Source organism: Diuraphis noxia, unplaced genomic scaffold (genome assembly GCF_037042655.1).
Source record: "Diuraphis noxia isolate RWA-SAM2 unplaced genomic scaffold, SU_Dnox_SAM2 contig0004, whole genome shotgun sequence".
Classification (NCBI taxonomy): Eukaryota; Metazoa; Arthropoda; class Insecta; order Hemiptera; family Aphididae; genus Diuraphis; species Diuraphis noxia.
The window spans coordinates 34,042,909-34,063,675 of record NW_028301714.1 but is presented as its reverse complement, the minus strand read 5'-3'; the positions used below and the strand labels follow the sequence as shown (position 1 = coordinate 34,063,675).

The window sequence follows — 20,767 nt, the reverse complement described above, 5'->3', positions numbered from 1 at the left end:
AAGATGTATCTTTCCCTTTTCCACCAATACCCGTTTCCACCAAAGGGCAAAGATGTATCTTTCCCTTTTCCACCAATACCCGTTTCCACCAAAGGGCAAAGATGTATCTTTCCCTTTTCCACCAATATCCGTTTTCACAAAATGAGATCAACCTAATTTAACTGAGGTTAATTTACCAAAATTATTTGTATACTACGCTTATATTAAAACCTTTAATACAGTAATAAGTTTATTTAAAATACTAAAGGTGGATTGAAAAAAATGATATATCAGTGTATTTAAGTATGTATATATTGTAACTACTCATATACATAATTGGTTGATATTATTTTTTCAATCGTAGAATACCTATACTTTTCAAGAGTTTTTCGGATTGATGTAAAATGTATATATATATACAATGTAATCAACGTACATTGTACGTTTATCGTATTAAGTGTAAGTTAAACCGTTATCGTACTTATCTTTTATGTCGATTAACCAAGATAATATCTAACAGGACAATATTTTATGAACAATTGAAAAGATTGCACAATGCACAGTTTAAATAGTGCATTAAAACTGCGTGTATGTTAAAATAAAACGTAATTTTTTAATTTATAATTCTGTGATGGCTAAAATGATTGAAAAGTGATTTTGGTAAATTATTTTATTTGGTGGAAAAGGAAAAGATACACTTTTGGTGGAAACGGGCATCACCCGTACCAATGTCGTGACGGTCGCTGGTCGGTTAAGCTGCACTTTCAAAAAGTCAACCTAAAGTGTCATAGTACATCGTCAAATTTTCCTCGCGGCTCAATCAATCAAAAGAAACAATACGCATAGCAGGCAGCAGTGACGCCGAGCTCTAAAAAAATACTCAAATTTATTTTCAGAAATCAGAAGGTACCACCTATCAAAAATATTCAAACCAAAGTTATTACTATACTATTAATTATTACATTACTTTATGATACTATCTACGTTATATAAACAGCCTTTAAGATCCTTATGAACATTAGGGACTTAGCTCCTTGGACCACCCACCCCATTTAAGTTATTGCTTTAACAACACTTGTTAGGGCGGTTCGGTGCCACTGACGTATAATAGTGACGTGGGCAAATTTATGATACCGAGTCAATAAAAAAATTGGTAAACGTAATTAGTGAATTTTTTATATATGCATTTTTTTGAATTATTTTAAATTTAAAATATTACGTAGAAAATTAATTTTAATTAAATTTGTAATGTGTAAATAATATAACTATAATATGTAAAACGTAATTAATGAATAGAGTGTTAGCCCTCGGTGTACGTATTTCCGGGGACTTTTTTGTCCGTATATCAAAAAAATCATATACGCTGCATAATATAGTATGCGTGGATGGAAACGGGTAAGTAAGAAAGTATTGTTAGCAGTTTGTAGTTTCATAATAATTAATAACATCATGAGCTGTATTTCGGAGCGATAACGGTACGGACTCATTAGTCACTACGGACAGTACGGAACACAAACGAAAGCATTGTATAAACTAATAAATTATATAAATTCAACGTTAAATACGTCAGCATAAAGCGGAGGACAGCACGACGAGAAGCACAGATCTGCGTTGACACCCTAGACGCAACACTAATGCATTTTATCACTCCTCCAGCTCACCAACAAAACACATTAGGTCATTGACGTTATATTTATATTATTTTTATTTTTGTGTCATTGTGAGTTATGTAATAATACGACGCGTTGCTGACGCGTTATCAGCCGACGACTGCCCGACGTCGACACTCGTCAGTCGTCACTCGACGTCGACGACAGAACGCGTACGTTTAGTACGGCCGCCGTAATGTCTGTCACAATGTCGCGTACAGTATAATATTGTCACTGCAGTTCCAGCAGCGTAAACCGAATTTTTTAGATGATCAATTTTTATACGTGCTCGAATTTTCATTTATATAATATAGTTGTGAGAGCGTGAGGGGCCAATCGCTAGAAATTAAATTTTTATGAGCTCGAATCACCCTTTTATTAATTATACATTTTACATGAGTCATTTTTGTTATATTAATAAACAGTGCTCGATCGAACTGTAATATTCGCTATAATATACATCGAAATTTTGTCGCAAACTGCTGCTAATATTATTATTTAATTATTATCGTGACATAATATCGTGTGGTGCATTCTTATTCTTATAATCATTATAGCCACGGCTGGCCGAATAGGGGGGGAGGGCAAACTAAGCACCCACCTAAAGCCCCGTGCTTTATGGGGCCTCGCGTTTTTATATATATTTATACAGTTTTACGATGAATTATGATATAATATTATGAGGTTTTTTGTCATCGTCGCGCATGTATAAAAATGTTTTCGAGCGTGTTTTCGATAAATTATTGTGCATGCGCGAAATGATTAAATGAAATCTATTGTTATCAAAGGATAGATTGTAATCGGAAGGAGGTGGTAACACTAATGACTATTATTTATTAGTGTTATTATTTAACTCAAATATTACGGTGAGCAATGACAAGATATTAGATAAGTAGCCTACTAAAGGCGGGTTTCCACAAACGACGCCACTGATATAATCGTGAAGACTAGGTATTGAAATCAGAAATATAATTAATATTAAATAGTGAGTGCGAAAGCGTAATAAAACTCATCGATTTAAATCACCTAACCTTTTTACTCTCTTGGAAGATAGTGTAACTAAATCGATCAAAAATGACCATTAATAAAATAATACCTTAAGTTTGTAACATTTAAAATTTACTTTACTTATTTCATTTAAATAGTTGTATTGAATCACGGACTAAGATATATCTTAGTTATTGGTAATTGGTATCAAAATAATATGTTATAAATAATCAATGCGAATTATCCCATATTATAAACTAATCATGAAATATTTTGTCGCGGTGTTCCGTTCCGTTGTTCTGTATGGTCCGCGCCGCGTCGAACAGTGTGAATCAGGCACTGATCTGATCCGTCACATTGCCACAAGCGTAAAATTGCTCGCTGTTCGCCCAATCGCCTTATTATAACATTTGAGCATCGGATCGGGTGCTATAACGTTCGCTGTACATCGTTAATTATTTTGTGCAGGACTTCAAGATAGCTGTCACGAGCACCCGATCGAAGAGACATTTTGATTTTGTCATCCTTTTGTTGGGCGTCTGCATCACGTATTCTCGTGGTTTACCTACACACCGTCGTAGAAATTAAACTCAAGCTCAGTACGTCAAACGTTTTCCACTTCGCGTTACCGTTTCGTACAGCCGACCGCATACCGAAAAGCAACTCGTTTTCCGTTGACATTGTACGTGTACTGTGTAGACGTGTAGTACGTCTTTGCAGTGACGTGCAGATCCCTTTTTCCATGGGGGGCAAAGTTAATTTTTTTACACCCTCCAGCAACCACCCAAAACTAAAAGTTAAAAATAATATATGTTTTATTAAGGGTCTCTATACAGTTATATGAAAACACAATATTTATTAAATAAAAAAAAACACACACCTACCCGATTTTCAAGTGGCGTCTAGGTCCCATTTGTGTCTTGACTGCACGTCACTGCAGCCAGGGGATTATTTAACTCGATAAGTTCTGTTTTAAATGAGTTTGACATTGAGAAAAAGTTAGTTGGCCAATGTTATTACGATGGAGCAAGTGTAATGGCAGGACATTATTTGACAGGATTACAAGCCAGAGTAAAAAATATTACACCCAATGCAATATTTACTCACTGTTTAGCGCATAGGTTGGTACTGCAAAATGGCTGCAATATGAATTGAAAATGTCGCATATTTTTTGCAAATCTAACTGGCATGTCAGCCTATTTCCATAATTATTCCACCTCACGCACTAACGTTTTTGATTTATCGTAGGAAAACGCATTCCACGATTTGTCCAAACAAGATTGTCTTCGAGTTCCAAAATTTTGAATTCGCTAGTAAATGAGTGGTCTAACTTTATAACCGTTTTTGACACTATTAGTATTGATCCAAAATCATCGGCAGAATCTATTTGTGGTGCTAAAGGGCATTCAAAAAATGTTAAGTCTTTTGAGTTTGCTTTTATAGCACACATTTTCAATGATATATTTTTAATCACTTAATGAATTAATCACTAACCACTTATTCAATACTTTACAAACTAAATCATTTGACATAGAATATTGTCTTAGACAAATAAAAACAACAAGTGATCTCATAGAACAAAAAAGGAATGATGAACATTTTTTAAACTATTTTAATACAGCAGTTGAATTAACAAAACATACCACAACAAGAAGACAAAATTATAAATATGAATTAAGTTATAAGATGGTATTTTATGAAATAATAGCTATATAATGAAATTAAATACAAGATTTAGTGATACTAGCTTATTATTTTATATTTATGCCTTACTAAGTGATTATTAAATCATGGACTGAATTCAGAATTGTGTCTCTCTCTGGCGGACAGTTATTGAAAACGCAATTGCTAACACAGCTTACTCATATAGATCATGCTACCATTTTACTAGTCACCTCACTCGTATGTTTTGTCTCCGTGTAACAACATATCAAAACTTATTTGCGTCGGACAACTTTACTCTTTTTGTATTTATAATAGAACTACCAAATTTCCACAAATCATAGATAAGAATTTTATCAGTGCCACAGCCTCTTTATATGTATTTGATTACATAAATACCAGTAAAGTAATTAGTTTTGTGAGCATAAGTTTTTTAGTTGTGTTTTTGATTTGTCATTTAATTATTAAAAATCATTGGTATGTGCAATCAAAAAATTAAAAACGTTGCAGCACTGATAAAGTTTTTCATTACACGTTGTTGAATTTTAATGATTATACCATTAATACATAGCTTTTAAAGTTTTCTCGCATAAAACCGTTTATGGTACCTATGTTGCACGTTTGTAAGAAGGAATGAAACATCCTTTTAAAACATTTTATTATTTGTAGGTACACTCTGGGGAAGTAAAACTTCTTTCATAAGTATTGGGTCCGTTAAATCATAAGTGAGATTTAAATGTAAGATTTAAACATAAAATTTAAATCATAAATGACGCGCTATCACACTCGGACATATATAGCATTTAACCATTCAAGCGATTTCTGTCGCAGTCATACACACGCATTCATACACTGTTTCATTTTTAGTGACGATTTTTTTCTCCATCCATACCTCAAGAAAAAAGTTGTACTTCAAAAACTATTGGTTTTAAATATAATTTGAAAAAATCCAAATTATTTACATGTAATATATATTTTTGTATTGGTAAAAAATTCATTAAGTGAGACAACTACGTGCTCTAATTATACCTAATCTTAAACATTAGGAGGTATTTCTGATAAAATAATTATTTATTAAGTAAGTACTTACATTAACAGTATTACAAAATTGATGGGTAGTTATCATCATTGTAGATGATGTGTAAATACTATAACAATCTTATTTTTCTATTTTTATTGTCTGTTTATTTTTAACTTAATTGTCTTTGTTTTATCTATCTATAATATTAAAAGCATATTTTTTTTTCACCTGAGCTCAAGTCTGAGTCATTTAAAATGTATTTTGTATCAGTATATTACCTACCAGTTATAACAAATGTCAAATACTATTGTACTTAAAAGTTGTGTAAATCAATAAAATATTATTTTTAGGATAACACATTCTGTTCATTATTTCTGACATCCCTAAAGCTTAAACTTTTTTTTATCCATCTTCCAAATCTTATAATATTAAACAGTAATTTATCTGTAAGTCGTTAAAAATACCTATTATAAATTATCACCAAATTTATAGGTATATCCGTTATTGTTATTTTTTGTTTAGGTATCTTAGAGGTGTTTTATATAAATATCAGAATTTTATCTATAATATATTATTAAGCTCAGTTCTATCTTTACTTTTTAAGCATGATAACTGTGTTTTCCTTGTGCGATATCGATATGCATAGTATATAGATAGCAGTATTTTATTATTGGCGTATACGCCAGACGGTATCCCAAAACAACCTATAATACAACAAATAACAATTTAATATAATTAGATACGTAGTATACAAGCAGACATTTTAGTTATAATATCTGTATATTTTTTTCCCGTCTAACAATGTGATAAATATGGCACTCAACAAACTAGCTACGAAAGTGAACACATGCAACCAGTACAAATCTAAAAACCAAAACAAATACAAATGTTGAAATGTTCCAGCAGTATTATATAATAATATGTAACATATTTACATTTATTATGTCGTTGTTTAAACCCTAAGTATATTATAATATAACAAATAATAATTTGAAATTCCATTGAAGTAAAATTGTTTTTAAAACGCTTTGAGGCATATAATATGTTAATCCATTATTGTTCATTGTCAGTTGACATTAGTTATTAACCAAAAAATAATAATATATATACTTTAATGGTATTCACGATTCATCCATACCTATACGATGTTATTTCGATATTGATACTTACGAAATTTCGGAAAAATTGACAGCAGAATGTACATGAAATTTTCACACAACATTTCCAGCATGCAGATGAGACCAACTGCCATGTTTTCGGGCAGTGGTTGTGCGAAGTCTGCGGCCAGTTCATATAGTAAACTTTGCGTGGTCCACGACAACGGAAATGCAAGCATGACGCCGGCCACCATGTACGCTGAAAATTAGTTTCTAAGCTTTAATATTATCAAATTCCTGATAAATGTTTATTAAATAATAATAAGTATAATTTTCCCGAAAATGTGTATAGTATAGTATGAATCTTGCGCGATCGACTAAATTTAGTTTTATATATAATATATCAGTGGCGATTCGCCAAATTAATTTTATTTCATTCTAATCTCTAAGCATACATTCACCAATATTCATTTAGTTTGTGAAATTTGGATACCTCCGTATAATATATACAACTAGAACAGTGAAACACCAAACGGTGACTTACTCGTTTTCCTGCTTAGAATTTTGAAACACAACGTCAACATGACCCACAGCATAAAGATTGTGGAAAGACATTGACACACCAACCCAAAGCGCTTGTTGGATCCGGCTATATAATCCGCCAACCAGCAAACGGACAGTGAAAGTACGCATGTGTGAATGATCATCCACAATTGGCAGTCCGTACCGACACCCTAAACGACGATGAGTAATATTTAATTAGAAATAATTAATAAAAACAAAATGTATTTCATTATTTTGCGGTTTAAGCAATCGAATAAAAAGATAACTATAACAAAAATCCATTAAAACACATTTATTTTAATGATCGATTTTTAAAAATACAACCATACAATTATTATACTTTTGTAATGATGAGGTACTTGAAATAATGTTATTTATTGATATGCTGTTAATTTGTATGTATTATATAATTATACAAATAACCGACCCACGATCATTAAAACTCTAAATGTCTGAACAGACCATTCGTCTTACCACTTTTCGAACTTGAATAATTAAATGAATATTATGTTCCTAATTTGTTAGAAAAAAAAAAATCAAAAACTACGAAAATTCGTTGAGAACTCATTTTTTGTATTGTCTTGTTTTGAAAGCATCATTTTATACAAATATTGAAAAATGACGAAAACTCATCAAAATCCTGATAGTTTTAAAGAGTTTTTTGAGGAGTAATTATCTCCTGAAAAAAGGCACATACGAAGATTTCAATACAGAGCATTATGAGAGTGTATCAGTATAAAACTCGACAAAGCGCTGTAAAGTCAAATGGGTGAACAAGCACTATGGTGTTATGTATTAGTCCAGTCAAATTAGGTTTTCAGCTCGGAAAAATTCCCACCAAGCTTCATTTTGGTACACACCTTTCTGACATCGTTGTAAACAACGTGTAAAAAGTTGATCTCGATATTTTATACGCATTAAAAATTATTTGAGGCCATTGAGGTCAAAGACCACGAAATTGGCCTTTTTTTTAAATATTTCGTTTATTTTTCGTTTAAGGTCAACAAAATGTACACTTCAATGAATTATAATTTTTTCGCTAAAAATAAGTAGCATCTACGTAAATATCTCGCTTTACACTGGTCGTACAATAAAAAGTTTCGAACAAAAATTGCAGAGGACCAAATTATCTACAAGATGGCTATGTATAAAAATATATATCCAGTCGCACTTGCGGTATACGAATTTTAACATTGACCATGCAAAATTACAATAATATATAATATAATATAATTTTATAATAATGATAATAAAAATGCATTCGTTTTATGCAGAATATAATATTTACATATGACTTGTCTGGATGACAGGTGGCAAAACTGTTTGGTTGTGGGGTAACATGTTGTACATTTATATATATATATATACTTATGGTCATGTCTAGTTTCCGCCATAAGTGTACTTTTCCTTTTACCTCAATCCCTTTTCTGCCAAATCAAAAAATGTAGTCTAGTATTTGAGTAGTATTTAAATAATATATATAAAACATAAATGTCAGCCATATTATAAATTAAAATTTTATTTTTATTTCACATACATGACAGTCATATTATAATTTACCTATAAAATTAAAATTATTTTGTTTCTTATCGCTAGGTTGGTACTTTATAAAGTTTATATATATCATTATAGTACAAACTTTTGAATAGCTGTAAAAAAAACATGAATTTTGTATTTGGTTTACAAAATAATTTAAATTTTATATGTAAATTATAATACTACTGATATAAATATTATTCAAATACTAGACTAACTTTTTTCATTTGGCGGAATAAAGAGAATTGAGGGAAAAGGGAAAGGTATACTTTTGGCGAAAACGGATTACTCCCATTTATACATGTATATATATTATATATAGATTTAAGGACTGGTTTGTACTTATTTTTGGTAATAGTAGACGCTGTCAAAGCCGGCTGCCAACTGTACATTTCTACACCGGACTGGTACACTGCACGTATACTAGCTCAATTAGTACTTCAATAGTAAGTTAAGTACCTATATTTAGTTGTGTTTGGTCCGTACGAATATAGTCACGTGTACATTGTGAATATTGTTTTTTGCGAGTTTTGAATTTATTTATAGGTACTGCTTATTTGTAAGTTTATGTTACACAACCTAAATGGTGGGTAATTGTTTTATTTGTAGAAACTCGTTATCGACCATCGAAACTGTAAATGTTGAGCGTGAATTACAAACGTTCCTGGGTGGTTCGTCGGGGGTTTATTTTTCCGGAAGATGTTTATTCCGGGATTCAAGAAAAACATTGCTTCATTTAAAACAGAACGTGAAGAAAACGCTGCAGGCTCATCTAACCCTTCATTGCATAAAAAACGAACAAGTAAATTTGATTTTCAAATGTTATGCTTAGTTTGTGGTGAAGAAGCCAATGAAAATGTAGATAAAAGAAAACGATAAGGATATCGAAGGAAAATTAAACAGGTCTGCACACCGGGGAAACCATAAAAAAAGCACTTTTACCTCAATGGCGAAATGGAAACGAATGCATTCTTATTAGGGTTTTTTACCCATTGCTTACAACGATGTCATTAATGTGTGTACTAAAATTCAGCTAGGTGGGAATTTTTCCGAGGTGAACCCCTTTTTTCGTCTAGTTTGAATGGACTATTATAACGGGACTCTTAAAATCAAAACGATGAATAATGTTATGTTTTAGTTATTATTGCGTACCTATAGAGAAGTATTCTTATCGATTCTAGAAGTATTTTAATATAGCAGTCTAATGTCTATAATAAATAAATATATATAAAGTGTAATGTACTAATGTGAAACTTAAGTACATATTGCTACAAATAAAAAACAATGATCATATCCTAACAAGATTTCTAAATTAAAATTAAAGAAAAAATTTAATACAGTTTTTACTTTTCTAAAATCATTATATTAAAATACTATTGTTTAATTTTTTTTGAGTCTCGTTGTAAGGTTTGTTTCCGGGCCACTATTAATGTAAACATTACCTACAGCAGGCTCAGTTATTAGTTTTAAGACTTAACGATGAAGTAATTATCTCTTAGAGAAATCCAGTATATTTATAAGATTATGGTATGCGATTTTTATTAGTTATAGTCCGCGTGGCTTACACTATAATTACCTGAGGGAAGCCCATTTTGGAGTACGTGATGTCGATCATTTGATACCATGGCCAAGAGAGCGCATTTGAACACACATACGACAAGGCGACGTACACCAGATCAGAGTTTCTGTAATACCAAAACAGGAAAATTAAAAAAAAAATTGATTCATCGTCTTGTTAAAGTATTATTGTAATATTCTTATCAGTTCATCGTAATAATAAATGTTATAAGTACTTTTGTATCGACTTCAAAATTGTCTGCAGCAGAAACGACGCGGTTTGCACCTCATATTTTTTCGTAGTATCCGTCGATTGGTCACATAGTTTCCTTTTATTTGGTTCTTGCGGGAACAAGAAGAACGTGAGAAGCAAGCATGTGAAGTTTGCGGCTAAACCTAAAGTGATAAAGCAAAAAAAAAGATCAGTATACCTACCACCTAAATAAACGATGATAGTAGTCAAATATTGGCGGACTACATAATAATAATAAAATCATATTATACAATCTTGTAGTATCTATATCTAATTCGATTAATCTATAGAAACATACATAATACATTCACATAAAATTACATAATATATACTCACATATGTATAAGACGATGACCTCATTGGTGTTCGTCTGGTTGGGGGTTTTCACGTTTGGAAGATACAACTGTTCTGGCCGCATGAACATCTTCACTAGAAAACCGCCCGCCGCGCCGGCCATTGAAGCACTAGTCAGAAATCCTATAAATATATTTATATAACATATAATACAATATACAATATACATTTTAAAGTTTCCTATTTTTCTTTACCTACGTTAGACGTATCTACTCTTTCTTTGTACCTACCAATCAACAGTATTTACTTTTAAAGTTTTAACTATACTGTTTATAATTATTGGTCTTTAGCAATAATTATGTGGATCACGCCAACGAATACAAACTATCTTTCTGATATTTTAGATTCTGAACGAAGTGATGAATGTATTGATTTTACAATGATGTGTATTTTTTTTTTATTTTTATTTTTTTGTTTTTTTTTTTGTGTCTGTGTACAGCATAACTAGTCGAAATAATGCTTCGATTTCAAACTAAACTTTGGGAGTGGTTTCCGATGTAAAATTGAAGATCCTTGGTGCATTATAGAGGTCAAAAGTAAACATTTTCCAACAGTTTTCAAAAAAATCGAGAAAAACAAAAAAAAAATGACAGAAAAACGGGAATTTTTACGCAAAATCAGTTTTCGACCAAATCGATTTTTTTATATGGTTGTAATTCAAAAAATAATCACTTTAAATACTTGAAATTTTCACCAAATGTTTATGTTAGTGTTCTCTATATACAGTTTAATTTTCAAAATGTTTTGACTTTTTTTGAGTTATTTATAGACCACTGAAATTTACACTTTTTTTGAGAATTTTTTTGAAGTGTCGGTAAAAAAATGTTGGACGACCAAAAAAACTTGAAAATTTAATACAAGGTTCCTTATGAGTTTTTCTTATTGTAGCTAAAAAAAATTAAAAATCGTAAGTCACAATTTTTTTTAATAAGCTTTTATAGTTCAAAATTTTACGAAATCTGTCGAAAACGCGAAAATTTGCAAGTAATTTTGAAGTTGAAAAATCATAAAAGTTTTTGCGTTTATAACTAAGGACTAAAAATACAACACTAAGTTCTCCATAAGTTTTCCTTCAAGTAGCTATAGAGAAAACTCGAAGTATCATTATAGAAAAAATTTTAAGTGCGTTTGAATTTTAAATTTTTACGAAATAGCGTAACGATAACGATTTATCCTGAAACGATTTTAAATATTTGTTATTATTCAAAAAGTATAAGTCCTAGATACTTGAAAATTTTACCAGTTATTAGGATTGGTATTTTCTTTACATGATTAAATTTTCAAAATATTTTGACTTTTTTTGAGATATTTATAGACGACTGAAATTTTCAATTTGTCTGAAAATTTTATATTAAATTCATATTAAATTTTTATTAGCATTTGAATTTCAAATATTGACAAAAATTTGTCAAAACCATGAATATTTGCAAATTATTTTGTAGTTAAAAACACATAATATTGTTTGTATTCATATCTAAGGTTATACAATTTAACACTAAGTTTTCCATACATTTTGCTTAAAATAGCTATAGAGAAAATTTGAAGCGTCATTATAGGAAAAATGTTTTGAGCGTTTGAGTTTTAAATTTTTATGAAATCGCGTAATGATAACGATTTATCCTCAAACCAGGTATATGTATATCTATGATAATATAAAGTATTATGAATTACGATAACTACATGCAATGTTTTTGGAAAAATTGATTAACCATGCCTTATTCAAAATGCGTCCTAATTGAAAAATAATTTATTTGTTTCAAAATAGAATATATGACAATATTTAAATATAATATATCCTAGACTGACAAATCATCTCCGTTCAGAATCGTTTTTCGTATACATTATACAATGATACCTATCATTGCATTCAAATTTAATCCCATCCATTACAGTAACCTACTGTACAGCAGAGCGACATCCACGACTTACCCGCTTTTTTTAATATTGTATTTATATTTAAATATTTTGTGGCATTTAATTTACGTTTTTTTTCCATATGGTCATTTGTTAATAAAATTATTGTAATAACTAATAATTTTACATTATAGACTATAAGCTGCCTGTTCTTTTTACAATAAAATAAAATTTAAATTTGTCATATTTTTCGGTTACATACTGTATTATATATGTGTCGTATAATTAAGGGAGTAAACTAACTTAATATTATACGATTGCTAGTATAGTGTAACCAAGTGTTTCAGTTTAAAAAAAATAGTGTTCGATTTTTACCTGTTGCCAAGTTTCTTTCACCGGTCAGGAAACAACAAGTGGACACGGTGGTCGTCAATGGTTTCACGACGGTCGAGGCACTCGACAGAAACAAGGCCGATACGTACAATATTCTATATTTTTTAACCATATTATTATTATAATACTCGTTCAGCATGCATGTTATTATATAGATCAATAATAAGAATAATGATTATGATACGCACTGTACGTTAGTAAGTTAAATATAAGATGTCAGAAAATAATTTCCATTGCTTACTTTTTACTTGTTTTTTAAAATTTTTTTAACTCACAAAGTTGAATCACCGATCGACAGACACCGTATGCTCGCTCCCAACGAAGATGATACACAAGAATACAAAATACAAATCCGAACGCCTAATATTTTTTACAAAGTAATTATAACACAATTATACAATATTTAAAAAATAATGGGTACGATAATGTGCTGAAATATACAAATATAGTTTATGTCATATGTGTGATTTTCAGACACGTTGCAGATATAGGTAGGTACTAGGTACATTACTTTTATATTATATTAACGGTCGGTTATGTAATATTTCACGTTTAAAATTATGTAATGTGCCTACAAATTGAATGTAATACATATAGCTAGGTATACGAAATTTGTTTTTATATGTCATCTGTTAATTTATATTCACTGCTTTTTTCTTTAATAATTAGGTACACAATAAACTTACCATATTTGTTGATGGCCATACAAGCTGGAATTGTTAAAAATACGCATACAACCATGTTTAAAATAGGCAATAGCGGTAAAGATGTCTGTGACCGAAATAAAAGAGTCTCCGAATCCGGTTCAAAAAACGGCATATAAAAGTCACGCGAAAACATCTGTAAAATATTTTTACTAATATTAATTTATTATTTTTTTCCTGACGTACCTAGTTTGATTTATTATAGTTTTTGTATCATCACTATAAATACACTCAAATGTGGTGATTTAGTTTCAAACGATAAAACAAACGAAAGTGTGCAATTATTATTTATTATAATTATTATTATGAAAACTTTTTATGAACAATAATTCATCGTAGTTGGTACTTAAACGTATAGACTTAAAAAGTTTGATACAAATTTTTACCTTAATTTATAAAAGTTACGTTATAAATTTTACCATATTATATGTTATTATTAGTTTTGCTTTTTTCGAGGCGAGTTCGAGTCATTTATTTTATTGATATATTAAAGGATTTATACCGTAACATCTGTTTTTATATTATTATATTTTAGGCCAATATATCCGATGTGGCTGTATTTAACTGGTGCAATAATATCCATTCGTTCGCCCTTTTTAATCTTTCCCAATAATTTAATTTCAGAGAGTTAAGAATTTTATGCTACGTATAAATGAATAATAATTAGTATATTTGTTGTCAGTTCTAAAAATTCATATCGTAGAAGTTAAGATGCGTCATCTTACGTTTTAGTCATCTCTTGTCGGATCTCAACGAGAGCTAACTAAAGGTGCTTTTTTGAAACCATAGCAATTTTTTTCACCCCTATACGTTTTTATATTAAAAGTTTAACTTTGGTATTGCCATGCATATTCTTATTACAACTATATAAGTATTCAAAAACATTAAATAAAAATATTGTCAATGATCAGTCAAACTTCATGACTAAGACGACCCAATCGTCTATTTTCGTTTTCCAGTTTTATGACGTCATGCGTAAAACGCGACTAAAATGGAACCAATTGTCCAAAAACAATTTTTAGGCCATTGAAATTATTCTTTTTTAAAGCACTATATATTCACACAGTACAAAAATTCGATTATTTTAGTTGTGTAGTCTTTTAACTCTTGACGAAACTATATATTTTAATTCTGATTTCCTATCATGGATGCAGCGCTAGATGATAATGTAAGAAAGAGACATTGCATATTGAATTTCTCTCACCTGTACGAAGAATGTAATCGATAGTAAAATGACAACGAGCATTCTATCTTCGCGTTCCGGGACGTTCGCCGGAAGTCTTATCAAATGTTCAATTGACGAATCTGTATAACATGGCGTGGACTCGATAGTGCAGGAATCGCTTTCGTCATCGGCACCAGCCAATAAATTCAGCATTTCAGATTTTTGGTACACTTCCTTAGAATGTATTTTAATCATGTGAGATATTATTGAATTAAAACACTATACGCGTATATTTACCACGTTTAAACATAAATTCTAAATAATAATTTTATACTAATATGGTAATGTATATATTAATGTCAAAAGCACCAACGATACGATATGTAATTTAATCAATGTCAGGAATGCGAAGAAAAGAATGAATATAATGTTATATTACATAATATTTTTATATATCAAAATGTACGAAATTATGCAGAAGTGCCTAAGATTATACCGTTTTTGAGACCAAACAAAACTATAGGTTTTTGACGCATGTATTTGTGCACGCGCGTTGCTGTGATATGATGATACACAATACTATATTTATTTATCTTAATATAATTTTATGGTCCTAATTAAAGGAATAATGTTTTTTGTATATTAGACGTAAAAAAAAATAACATACATTCAATAATGTTCAATTAAAATCAAAACAGCAGAAACAATGGACAGAAGGAAACAGTCTAATGGTTAAAAAGAAAAATATGGCTTCTTAAATCGGCAAGCCTCAATAGACGGACAATGAAGGAATTGGATAGGTAGTTAGAGGAATATAAAGGAACACCGTGTTTCTGATCGGGCATGTGAAGGAAAGCTAACTTAAGCTAATAATGATGGGTATCGATATAATTAAAAAAGAACTTGTGATAAATGGCGCTTGGCCGTGATACAGTCATCGGCAATACTAGATAAATCAAGCACTTTACTGATAGGCGAGTAGTTATGGATCGAGGACAAGGGAGTATTATGAATGAAGCAATACGACAAGAAATTCTTTAAACAAAATCATTCATAGGAAGGACAGAAAACCCAAACTACAAAGTACTGATCCATGGTTAAGTTAAGATCTTAAGGCAGCGGTCTTTACTACGTGGCTCACAGGCCGCATGCAGCCCTTTAACAAATTTATTACGGTCCACGCTAAAATTAAAATCCAAAGTCCAAGAAAAACATTTATGTCAAATTTATGAAGTTTTGCATATAATACCTTTTTCTAATAAAATAACGTGTCTCATTTTATTATTCTCAACTAAATTCAATGAACAGGTCAGGTACAACTTTTTATAATTTAATTTTTATTCTCAAGCATGAAGTACTATTATTATTAAATAGTTTTTTTGATCGAGTTAATCAAGCCTTCTTATGTATCTCTCCGTTTATTGCGCATTTGTGCTTATTGTAAAAATATTTTATACAGATTGAACAAATTAAAATAAATATGAAAAAAAAATGGAAGCGGCCCGCGAGTAATTTTCAAAAATAACATTTGGCCCTTTCTAAACTACTTCCACTGCCTTAAAGGAATGCTAGAGTGTTTTACGACAAACAGATAGTATCGCTATCTAAATGCTATACATTTTTGGAATTCGAATGCTATAAAGACGAGACTATCGCAACCAACAGTTCATAATAGGATCCCTACATCAGAGAGTATAATATATTATAGAAATAAAACTTTTATTTTACTTATTTTGTGTTTTAACTTCTAACAAAAACACTTTCGACTAAAGTAATGTGCTTTATCATAAAATATTATCTGTGGTTTTCAAAAGTATTTTTATTAAGATTAGCCTGTATAATATTAATGTTACAATTTTTTTCCATTTTAGATAATGTCAATTGGGCGCCATTATCTTTAATAGAAATCATATTACCTATATCCAACATTATGTTTGAAACTTTTTACTCAAATTTATATATATTTTTTTTTGACATTTTTCGCAATTCAAGATATGAATAAATTATAAATATATAGATAATAATAATATATATACGTATATTATACACTTATTTAAAAATAAATTCATAGGTACTACTTGGAAAAGAATTAGAGTTCAATAAAAATGTTTATTATATTAAATAATTGAATGTATATATTTTTTAAACACTAGTATAAAGACAAGGTTAAACATACTTTTTATACTACTTACCTTAGAAGAAAATATATTGAAAATTGTAGTTTGGAAGACTTCATAAAATATTTAGTAATGTTCCTATGATATACCTATACCACTGTTATTAAATCGGTACATAAATCCTATCTAATGTAATAAAAAATATCTATGGTGATTAAAAAACTCAATGTATTATATATATATATATATATATATATATATTTATTTATTCAATATAATATATTAGTATTACTTAAAGTCTTTAAAATGTTAACATTTAAAACATGTTTACTTTTACATAGATATGTTTGATTATCGAACTGCGAATAGTGTATAGAATTGATGGTTGGTTAGTTGTGTGGAGCGTTTTCCTTACAAAGCCGATCGATGAAGATGCTGTGTATATGCTATATCATATGTACTACAATTAATTGGGTTGAACAACGGAAGAGAAAACGTCTTATGTCATCATAAAAATATGTATTATAATGCTGTCGTTGTCACCCAACTCCACCCCAAGTATAGGTATATGCATATAATATAGTATAAATATTTTATGTAGTTCTTTATATTCTATTACATTTTGTCATTAAAAACTTTTTCATATTTTGTCATCGAATTTATTTTCAGGCTTGTATATGACTAATTATTTAGGTATATTTATAGGATCCGAAACTGGGCTGATAAATTTATGATTTTAACTTTTAATGCTGTTTATTTTAAATTAACTAACATAATATAGTTGATAGTTTTATTTTTTATCACTAAAATAATTTTATTCGAACTCGGTGAAACATATCTTATCATGTAATCAATAAAAATAGTCAGTATAATTAAATTGCAAATTATGCAAAACGGTATTTGTATTAAAATTAAAAAGGAAGGAAAGTAAATAACCATTTTGCTGTACAATAATGTTGAGTTGCTTAACTCGTAACAGAGAACATTATGATTATGGAAATGGTAAATTTGAATTTAATGATAAATAACAATTGCTAACTAAAGAAAAACTATTCTGAGCGCAAATGGTCTGCCAGCTCTTATTACTTTAAGCAGCTGTATGAATTCATGATAATATGTTATTTGGAACGACTATAAAAGTAATTTATTTATAACTATATTATAATGTTTGGTTGATTTAATTTTCGATGGATACATTGAATTTATTATATTTTTACTCATTAATATTAAATAATAAAATCAAATTGAATAAAAAAATTTAGTTTTAAATTTAAGCATTTTTTTTTTTTTTAATTAATCAAAAATCATATAAAACGATTTTATTTGGATGTGTTTTATCTATGTTGAGATGTCGAATTTGGGTCTGAGAGAAAAAACAAATATTGCGCTGATATATTTTTAAGAAATATTATTTATCATCTATGCAATATAATGTTTTTTTCTCGAGTAACGCATTGATTTTGCTATGATGTCCTAAATGATTCATCATGTTTCACGTTACATTGCAGTACAAAAACCTGTTTAAGTAACTCATTGTTAGTATATTATACTAACTAGTATACGTAATAAATTACAGCTACGTCAAAAGTTACGCTTACTAATGAACTATGTTAGATATTTTAAACTCATTAACGCCATATTTCGTAATATTATATTGTAACATTATAGGAATATAATTTCCCTGCGTATGTAGTGCGTAAACGTAAAACCGATAAACTATTACAGAAGACATGAAAGACAACATGATGTAGCTAAATTGCCTAACTACAACGCCGTGTTATCATTATTTATCATAGAAAATATACCAAAATATTACATAATTGAACATTAATTGGATATTCTGCGATGCGGAATAATAATTATTAGCGCATTTTTTGATTTTGCCAATATCCGACATTATTGGTGTTCTAAAATTAACAAAATTTGAACGATTAGCTTATTTCAACAGACTCATTGTCTCCAATTTAAAAAAATTTCGAAAAGTCGTAAAGCTCTTCTGCAGCCCTATTTCGGTGATATTACCTTGGCTCTTTTGTAAATCCGATTTGCGTGTGCCACCAGATTTATATCCGACGCCGTACTCGTTGAATCATTCGACGAGTAAACGTTGGACGATTCATACTTCCTATCAGTGGCCATTATTCATGAATTGATTTTTGATATTTTTTCGTCAAGACGACGAAGAAGGACGAATTTATAATTAAAATCACACAAAATGGTTGTTTATGTGGAATAATATTATCGTAAGATATTGAACAGCACTCTTGAGTTCGGTGTTCACTGTTTCGTTGCCAAGTCCACGTTTGTACATATTATAATCTATAACAATTTTATTTTATTCAAGCTGTTTATTTTCTCTATGCATGCAATGTTTACCATAATCAGCTGTGACCAAATGGTTAGTAAATATTAGAGTTATACCTAAAATTCATTTTTCATTGGGTGTTTATATTTACATAATTTCATTTAATTATCAAATAATGAGATAAAAGTTATAGATAAATAAATAATCATTTATCAATATTTTAGAATCTTGACAAGTTGTGTTATTTAATATAAACTATTCACTCGTTTAAGTAGGCATTTTAACTGTACAATTTGAGAATTTTGAATCTAGGACATTTGACACCCAATAATGGGACAATTGACACCGAATATAAAATGTATAAATACTGAATAATCAGCGTATAATCATATAATATAATAATATAATTCAAAAGTGTATTCTAATAAAATGAAGAGACAAAAGATTTTGTAAACATTAATTAATATAAATATAAATAATAGGTAATAAAAATAAAAGATAATATTCAAATTTAATGTTTTTAATTAAACGATTTTTAAAAACTAATAATTTCCGTATTTATTTTGAATTGAGAAGTTTTACATATTATATGTTTAAGCCTTAGTTCATTTGATTTAATATCACAATTTATTTGAATACCTGTATTAATTTTAAAATCGCCATTGAGATTATGGAGTTCACCATTTGTAAAACTTCAATAAATATATAATATACTAGCTGATCCCGTGCACTTCGTTGCCCGTTAAATGTACCATCTCCATATGACTCAAACTTTATTCAATTTTATTTTTTATTTGTTATTTTATTTAATTTGTATCACCTTCCCGTCACCGAACTCGTCCTGTCGGGGCAAAAAATTTTCCTGAACAGAACCGTCACCCTGGTGATAGAGCGGTGTGAGTAAAAAATAATTAAATAAAACATATATAACTATATAAGCATTTAAAAGTAAGTAATCGCTTTATTGTTAATCATGTCAATCATAATTATTAATAAAAATCAGTTTTATTTTCATTGTAGTGCTTTGTGATAAACGATGTTTTTTGTTTGATTACCTGGCGCATATAGACAAACAAATCTGATGGTTTCCCAACACGGGAACAGGCAACATAATCGACCATGTGAGAAACATGGGTTTTCCAGATTAATACCACAAACGGCACAAACACTTAATGATTGCCCCTGGAATCTGTTCCTATTCCTGAAACCAATGAGTACAATGGTTCTGGTGGTGGATCCAATGGTATCAATTTTACTTTACCATTTACGCAACACAATCCATTTGCTTCGTTTTTGTATTTCAAAGCCTTAAAATATGAGCAAACCGAGTTCATAGAACCAATAACAACACAGTGGTAGTTACTGTAGTCAATTGACACATTGTAACTGAAAGCAGCTCGATTCAAACTTGCGCGATTATTAGTTGAATGTCACGCTCGCGCTTCACGCGTTTGTGATATCCGAATTCTTTCACGTTCATTTCGGTCGTCACGTTCTTGTGCACTTTGGTTAGATCGGTAATTACCTTGGTTTGTAGCATTTCGGGTTTTCTACCTAAATTGCTTCGTCG

The 20,767-nt window shown here is 29.7% G+C and overlaps 1 protein-coding gene across 1 annotated transcript; it reads right to left on the bottom strand.

The window, feature by feature from the left end:
* Positions 1–6,061: 6,061 nt before the first annotated feature.
* LOC149055989 (solute carrier family 49 member 4 homolog) lies at positions 6,062–19,031 on the bottom strand. Its single transcript, XM_089227638.1, has 11 exons — positions 18,915–19,031; positions 14,815–15,009; positions 13,593–13,746; positions 13,182–13,266; positions 12,889–13,001; positions 10,642–10,782; positions 10,289–10,448; positions 10,072–10,180; positions 6,940–7,129; positions 6,469–6,654; positions 6,062–6,162 (listed from the first exon to the last, which is right to left on the bottom strand). Exons 1-11 carry the CDS (start codon positions 19,029–19,031, stop codon positions 6,062–6,064), a joined length of 1,551 nt encoding a protein of 516 aa, XP_089083764.1.
* Between the last annotated feature and the right edge of the window lie 1,736 nt (positions 19,032–20,767).